This window comes from Chaetodon trifascialis, chromosome 14 (assembly GCF_039877785.1).
Source record: "Chaetodon trifascialis isolate fChaTrf1 chromosome 14, fChaTrf1.hap1, whole genome shotgun sequence".
Taxonomy (NCBI): domain Eukaryota; kingdom Metazoa; phylum Chordata; class Actinopteri; order Chaetodontiformes; family Chaetodontidae; genus Chaetodon; species Chaetodon trifascialis.
This window is the reverse complement of record NC_092069.1, coordinates 11,883,864-11,892,197: the sequence shown is the minus strand read 5'-3', so window position 1 is coordinate 11,892,197 and position 8,334 is coordinate 11,883,864. Positions and strand designations below refer to the sequence as shown.

At 41.5% G+C, this 8,334-nt stretch overlaps 1 protein-coding gene across 1 annotated transcript; it reads left to right on the top strand.

Annotated features, from left to right (window-relative positions):
* The first annotated feature begins 393 nt into the window (after positions 1-393).
* On the top strand, positions 394-3,184 carry LOC139342238 (aldo-keto reductase family 1 member B1-like). Its single transcript, XM_070979235.1, has 10 exons — positions 394-459; positions 830-997; positions 1,129-1,245; positions 1,675-1,752; positions 1,854-1,976; positions 2,055-2,161; positions 2,240-2,321; positions 2,578-2,661; positions 2,817-2,899; positions 3,045-3,184. The coding sequence occupies exons 1-10, from the start codon at positions 394-396 to the stop codon at positions 3,085-3,087; spliced, it is 951 nt and encodes a 316-aa protein (XP_070835336.1). The 3' UTR covers positions 3,088-3,184.
* Positions 3,185-8,334: the final 5,150 nt, after the last annotated feature.

Below are 8,334 nucleotides of genomic sequence, written 5' to 3'. Positions count from 1 at the left end.
AACTGAAGCCATTAGAACACAGCAGAAAGTTAGATTGGGATTAAATGGGTTCTTCAGAATACTGTCTTTAGAGTGAATGACAGCAGTTTCACAGACATCCTAACACTGATATCACACTAGATGCATTTAATCGCTTAATTTGTGCTGAGTCATTCTTCCCCCTGTAGCCTCTCTCTGCAGACGGAATAACTCCAGAATCTGGGTTAATGTTGTGAACAGATGTTACTAATCAATCCCAGACACGCTCTCTTTCTGCACATTAACCCCACCTCTCTCACTGACTTTAAACACACCAGGCAGCCTCCTCCCTCAGAGTAGTCTGCTACGAGTCTGCTTGCAAGGCTTAACACACGGCTTCTGGTTGACCTATACAACTGCGAGAGAAGATCCAGCATGATACCGTCAGTTACACTCAACAATGGAGCAAAGATGCCTATTGTGGGTCTGGGAACATGGAGGGTAAGGCTGAGCATTTTATACTTATAGAAAAGGTTTAGAAAATACATGGATGAATGGGGAGGGGGGTAACAGGATGGATGGTGGTGATGACAGTGCATGTGAATTTAAAATTAGTGATAAAATATCAAGTGATTTTATTAATCTAAAGCTGGTTTGAATGAAGCAGTCACGATTTGATCAAAATGGAGACATGATTTGGTCATTTTCGCTGTCTTATATGCATCCTTTCCTAAATATACCATTTAGGAAAAGTGGCCAGAACACATGAACACTTGAACACTGCAAACATGGCCTTTGTGCTTGATATGAGGCTTTCTTTCTTTATCTGTAGCTGTAATTTCCTTGTTTTTGTGTCACCCCACCTTTATAGGCAGAGCAGGGGCAGGTCATGGAGGCTATTAAAGTGGCAATAACTGCTGGCTACAGGCACATCGATGGTGCTTATGTGTACGAGAATGAAAAAGAAGTCGGGGCTGGAATTCATGCATTGATTGACCAAGGGGTGGTAAAGAGGGAGGAACTGTTCGTTGTCAGTAAGGTACGGTACAAAGGCAAAGTCAATACACCCACAACAGCTTTAAAAAAAAAAAAGAAAAAAAAAATACTATAAACCAACATCACATTTACAGCTGGAGCATGTTTCTTGAAATCTCTGTTTGTTTTTTATAGTTATGGTGCACCTTCCACATTCCATCTCTGGTGAGGGGAGCCTGTGAGAAGACACTCAGTGACCTAAAACTGGACTACCTGGACCTTTACCTCATGCATTTCCCTATCGGAGCCAAGGTGTGGATACAAATAAAAACTGTCAACCATTTTGATAATCAGTTAATCTTTTCCAAGCAAAACTGTCAGACACTTGCTGGTCAAAGCTTCTTACATGCAGGGATTTGCTACTTTTCTTTGTCATTTGTGTCTTTGGATTTTGGACAAAAGAAGCAATTTTAAGGCATCACTTTCCACTCCAGGAAATTGCAATGAGCGTTTTTCAAAGTTGTTTATTTATGTCATGATTTGCTCACTTCGAGCTCAGCCCCCTGCCCTTTATGGTTTGGGTATGCATGCACACTCCTACAAGCTAAACCTTGAGCCGATTTCTTTTCTTTCAACACAGAGAATTACAGTTAGATTTTGTGGCCTTTCTAAATTCAGACTGTTGTGTTTTCATGCTTGACATCTCCTCTGCAACTTCTACCCCTATTTTTGCCACTGCAGCCAGGGGATGAGTTTTTTCCAGCAGATGAGAACAACAAGTTAATTTCTGATGGCAGCAGCTTCTTGGACACTTGGGAGGTAATTTAAGTGACTCACAAATACTTAAATCAAATGAAATGTGGACCTCCAAAACAAGATGCACCACCAAGGGTTACAGGAGTATATAATGTGTCTCACAGGCTATGGAAAGGCTGGTGGACGCTGGGTTGGTCAAGGCTATTGGCATCTCCAACTTCAACAAAGACCAGATTGAAGCCATCCTCAACAAGCCAGGCCTCAAGTACAAGCCTGTGACCAACCAGGTACAAAACAAGACTTTGATTCTGCAACATAATGTAGACAAAGGAACATAAAACTCAAGCATTTAGGTGTTCCTCCAGATCGAGTGCCATCCATATCTGACCCAGGAGAAGCTGATCAACTACTGCCACTCAAAGGGCATTGCAGTCACAGCTTACAGTCCCCTGGGCTCCCCTGACAGACCCTGGTGAGAGGCACCCCCCATAATCACCTCTCACTAAGAATATTGACCGTCAGTCATTCTTTTCTGTCCTTGTTGTCAAAGGGCATCATCTAATGAACCCTCTTTGCTGAAGGAACCGAAGATCACGGCCATTGCTAAGAAGCACAACAAGTCTCCAGCACAGGTTAGAAAGAACTGTCTACCCAGTATTTATCTTCACCTTTTTCTCTTTAAAAGAATATGACCACAAATTCTTATTATTAGAATTCTTCTTCTTCTTCTTCTTCTTCTTCTTCTTAATATTATTATGACTCATATTGGATCACATACCTGACAGTGGTGCATTAAGCAAACAGATTGTTTCTAGAAAACTTGATAAAGATGTTCAGGAAGATGATGCCTGGCAAAATATCGCTCTGTGTTCTGAACTGTCTCACCAGGTTCTCATCAGGTTCCACATCCAGAGGAACGTGGTTGTCATTGCCAAGTCAGTAACGCCACATCGAATCAAGGAAAATTTCCAGGTGCACTGACTGAAAATGAAAATTTAAGAATCTGATTGTTTTATATTGTACTCACACTCGACCATGTATTCATTGTTGCACATTGCATGCCAGTCATTGGACAGAACACTGAGGGCAGCTTCTGCAGTTTGTTGAAGCTGTTCTTTCTCTTTTAGTTGTTTGACTTTGAGCTGAGTGACGACGACATGAAGACCATGCTGAGCTTGAACAATAATTGGAGAGGATTCACAATGGCCTGGTGAGTAGATGGGAAGAAGGTGTGGGGGAAAGAGAGAAACATAAGCAGAGCTAACGGCATTCTCGTAGGCTACAGACCAAGGATGCTGGAGCCATTATCATAACCAACGGACTTCAAGTAACATGTGTTGCTCTTTTCTCTACAGGGCCTCAGAACACAAAGACTTCCCCTTGAATGCAGAGTACTAACTCATCAGACAGTATGCATCCTGACTGATGTACTTCTCAAGACTGAGCCTGAATAATTATTTTTACACTTACTAAGCTTGTTCTGGGCCAGTCTGTAAGATTTATGAGAATCTACTGTCAGACATGGAGAATAATACTCAGAACTGTGTGTCTAATCACCTGAAAATAAGAATCGTTGTGTTTTTGTGACATTCTAACCTAATTAATCTATGGCAGTTGAAAAAGTAAATAAAAACAGTGCAATGATCTGCAAATCCTGTTTGACCCATATTCATCTGAACACAGTCTGAAGGCAAAATATTTCATGTTCAAACAGATGGTGTTTGCCACTCACTGAGTTCAGTATCACTTGGTGACACTGAGACAGTTTTTTGCCAATGACCATCATCTACTTTTGTATATGTGTGCACATGCTCCGCATCTCTTTTCCTCTACACACAAACGTGCACGCGTGTGCACACACGCACACATGCTGTGAACAGCTGATAGCTTGGCATTGCAAGGTGCTGTATTTACTTATCTGACATGCCTCAAACAGGACTTGTATCATTGGAGTTTTCTCTGATTTTAAACAGATTTTACATTATGTATTTCCTGCATTAGAAGAATTTGGTTTCAGCTGTAGTTTTATTCATATGATGAAAGTTTCAGCCACTGATAATATGGAGATAGATTTCTATCAAAAATAAACACAAAAGTATTCTCAAGAAATATTTTACTGTCCACATGCAAACACCTCTCAGGTTTTCCCTGTGACAGAAGGAAGCAGGATAGTGTCAAATGGCAGACATCACATCAGCAACATTGCTTTTTTAAATGGTGCAATAATATTTTCACAGTATTGTTTGTGAATCAATATTCACTGAGAATCACAGATATAATTTTTTTTCTTTATCATTTAAATCCTGACAGCATTTACAGCATCACTTTAAATAATGTCAAGTGCAAATATACAAATGTAGAATGGAGTACATCCACAACATACAAGTAAGAAGTAAGCTATGAGCAGCAAAATGTATGCAAAGTCACAGTGTTTTAGAATACAGTATATTATATCAGTGGATTATTATTGCCATCAATACATGAATGTGAAATCAGAATTCTTGTGTCACAGTTGGTTTGTTTATTTATGATTATATGTCCTGGATGAGCTACACTACACTTATTTGATGTGGTTGGGGAAGTGTTTTCCTGCTGGTTTACCTCAGCACCTGAATGTTGTGCTCAGTGTTCTAAAACAGATCTGGGAGCAGTTTTACATTTCTCGTCTTTCTGCTCACGGACAAATGTGTTGCTGGAGGCTTAAAAAGGAGTCCAAAACCTTTTCATCCAAACAGAGAGAAAAACTCTGTGAGAGCCAGAGGAAATCTGTGGCAAATGATCCTGCTGGGAGTTGGAGCAAATACTGATGCCTTTAGGCATTTCTGAAGTGCAGCTCATGTTTTATAATATCATCATCATCATCATCATCATCATCATCATCATCATCATCATCATCATCATCATGTTTTGTATGTCAGCTCTTAACTTGCAAAGGAAGACGTAAATGAAACTGTCAGATAAATGAAGTGGACTAAAAACTACAATGTAAACATCAGAAAAGCAGAATTCTGTGGTATCATAAAATGGAAATACTGAAGTAAAGTACCACAAAATGAGGCTTCCTTACAGTACGTGAGTAAATGTACATAGTTTCTTTCCACCACTGGAGGCTGAAGAAGACATGAAATGTAATAACATTGTGTAACTGTAATCTTTTCAAAACCTTGCGGAGTAAAACGTTCGACATGGCGCCATCTACTGGACTACATGTAACATTACAAAGCGCTGTCCTGTAGGTGTAAAAAGACAGTTTTTGGTCTTGTGCAACTTTGCTGCTTCAGAGTTGAATGCAGGGGCGGACTGGGACAAAAAATCGGCCCTGGCATTTTGGACCATACCAGCCCACCACATTTGATAACGTACACCTTTTCAGTCTTTTCAGTCTCTTGAATGGGTATACCAACTGTGCAACTCTTTAAAGCCACGTACCTTAAGCCACGCAATGAGTTAACAGGAATCAGTGGGAGTGGACACATTAGATACTTCCAAAAAGTGTAATTTATTAACACTACAAAAAAGTACAGTGGGAAAATGCCCGCTATGCCAGATGGTCAGTCCATCCCTGATGATTATTAGTAGGGCTGGGCGATATGGCTGAAAACTCTATTGCGATATAAGTGTTTTATATCGGTTGATATCGATAATTATTGATATTTTTTATGACCTATTTAAAATGAGGAGAAAAATACATTCAATTTAAACATTTTTATTTTAAATTGAACCTTCCTCTGATTATAATCTATCAAGGCAGAAAGGAAAGGAAATGTCAACACAACCATGGAAAACACTCAAATAATAAATGTAAAAAAATATATATAAAAATGTAAACAGAGAGAAACCTGAGAACTTTTTTCCTGCAGGTTTAGTGCAGGAAGTTCACAAGCTGATTCACCCTCTGCTGGATAAAATGTTTTCAAATATGTGCAGTGTTTTAGAAACATAGCAGAAACTGAGGTAGACTTGACATCTGTAACATACAAACAAACAAACATGATAGACAGCACAGTAACACTGACTGAACTATAAAACCAGCCTAGACATATGAACAACTTCAGTCACTCTTCTTACTCTAAACATACATGAACTATTCAATTATATTTTTATTGCAAGTGTGTTTAAAAAAACAAAGTACGTGTAAGAGATGTTTATAACCTGGCTTCTCCACAGTGCTCAGTGAAGCATGTCTTTAGCTATACGATATGCCGCTGCCTCCGTTACGTCTTCGTGCCTTTTAGATGATTTGTCATCAGGCACTGAAGCAGATACCTCTGCATGGTGGTCAGCTGCTTGTGCGGTGGTGCTGCGGTTGGCGGATGTTGTCGAATACGGCTGCGCTCCAAAGAGTGAGCGCGGCTAAGGTGGTTAAATAAGTTTGTGGTGTTACCGGTCTTGGTGGGGACGAAAGTCTTGCATAAGTTAGAGACCACATTGGTCTGACTACAGTCCGACTTATAAAATCCCCACCAAAAATGCCATACTGGCGAGCTGACTTTCCCTGTTTTATCGACAATTTCTTCGCTCGCTGCAGGACTCACTTTCTATTTCTCATCTCTCTTCTCGCGAAGCATCAAACACGAGACAACGACATGTCGCAACCGAACTTGATAATGTTACATGATTGGCGTGTAAGCGTGTCTCTCTTACTGATTATCGATTACTCCCTACGTTGCTCGGTTACCTGAGAGCGAGTGCTTTTGTTCATGCAACCAACCTTGCTTCGCAACTTCAGGTTTCTTCCGACAAAGAAAAAAAATTATCGAATGTTTTATTGAACGCATTTTTTATTGATACTGATAACGTGTCTATTCGCTATCGTTTTATCGCCCAGCCCTAGTGTGTGCTTGTCCCGGTCGGATTTGGGTCTCCGGGTCAGTTTTTCAGCATCTGACCCGGAATCCGACCCGGCACCTACCCGGGTCCGACCCGGAAATTTCCCGGGACTTTACCGGGACCGACCCGGAAATTTCCCGGGACATTGCCGGGACCGACCCGGGTAAGTTCTAGACCTATCCGGGAAAGTTCCGGGTCGGACCCAGGTCAGATCCCGGGTCAGATGCTGAAAAACTGATTCATACCTTTAATTCAAGCTGACTCGACCCAGCTGTTACCATCATTATTATCATCAGTGTGTGTCCCGGGTCGGAGTCCAGCCGGGTTATTATTATTGTTGTTGTTGTTGTTGTTGTGTGTGTGTGTGTGTGTGTGTGTGTGTGTGTGTGTGTGTGTGTGTGTGTGTGTGTGTGTGTGTGTGTGTGTGTGTGTCGGGTCAGATCCCGATCCCAGATCATGCCTTTAATTCAAGCTGACTTGGCCCAGCTGTTACCAACATTATTATCATCAGTGTGTGTCCCGGGTCGGATCCAGACCGGGTCGTTGTTGTTATTATTATTACTATTATCTTCATTAGTGTGTGTCTCTCTGTGCGGCCCGGTACCAAATGGCCCACGGACCGGTACCAGTGCTGTACAGTGTGTTCTGTGTAGAATTTAAATAATTTTAGATTTAAAAACATTTGTCAGGGGCGATGATGAAGATACGGGTATGATGTATTGATATAAGGTGTCCTTAAACAGAGTGTCTCACCCTTAAGTGCGCAAAGTGCAGATACACGTAGGGGGACCTTGTTCTGATGTCCTCCAGGATCTGTCTGCTGGGGACAGGGAACTGCAGCGCGGGGAAGTGCGCCCTACACTTCTTGTGACAGGACGCTCTCATCATAACGTACCAGTAGACGCGGAGATCCTGGTTTCCTGCAAAGGGCTGCATGCTACAGTGCAGCATGCAGTATCTCACGCTGTCCCTAAGAAGCCGGTGCAAGCGCAAACTCAATTCCAAATAATGGATCGATTACGTCCACCTCTCTGCTGCGTAATAGTCCAAAACCAATCCATACGCAGCCGTGAGGGGCATGAGCTCCTCCTTAGGGAAATTTCTGAAATTGTAGTTTTCATATTGTGACATAAAAACAAAGGTCAAACAAAGCAACAGCGCGTAGCCTCGTAACAAAAGTCTTTTAGTGCTATAAAAAGAATGATCCATCATGAATCACAAAAGACATTTTAAATAAACCATGAAATAATTTCTCTTTCAAACACTATTTATCCCTTTAAACAGCTTTTACATGTAACTTGTTGGCCTTTAAATATACATCTTTTTAATCTATTTACTTTTTTTAAAACATCAGATGAACTATATCACTATTTATTTAATATATGTGTTACGGGCGTTGTGCTTGACCGTATTTAACTCAACTAACTAAGTCATTCATTCATAAGTATCTGCAGCGTGGGAACCGTGATGTCATCGGGGATTCCCTTTCGCGGCGGCTCCTAATTCAACAATCCCGGACCCGTCCCCTCGCTGAGTGTACTGCCCAATCCCGTGGTTCCACCTGGTCTCTCCTCCCTCCATTCATCAACGCCCGCTCCAATACGGGCACTACCGCACATTATCAAAAGTGTGTGTTGTCGCTGCCCGGCGCGGCTGTGATTCAGTGATCAGTTCGCCTCGTTGTGCCTCTTCGAAGAGTCGAGTTTAAAATTGTTAGTGTTTGCGAGTCCTGTGTAGATCCTGTTTTGTTTTTAGGTCTACCAGTGAGTTTAGTTTGGTTAATTGCACTGAGGCACTAGGTTTTCGGGAGCTGGG

What these genes read in the sequence shown, in the direction of transcription:
- LOC139342238 (XM_070979235.1), top strand. Translation starts at nt 394, where the DNA reads ATGATACCGTCAGTTACACTCAACAATGGAGCAAAGATGCCTATTGTG. An exon ending in GCTTCTTGGACACTTGGGAG is followed by an intron (nt 1,753 to 1,853) that starts GTAATTTAAGTG and finishes TGTGTCTCACAG; the next exon opens with GCTATGGAAAGGCTGGTGGA. An exon ending in GGCTCCCCTGACAGACCCTG is followed by an intron (nt 2,162 to 2,239) that starts GTGAGAGGCACC and finishes TTGTTGTCAAAG; the next exon opens with GGCATCATCTAATGAACCCT.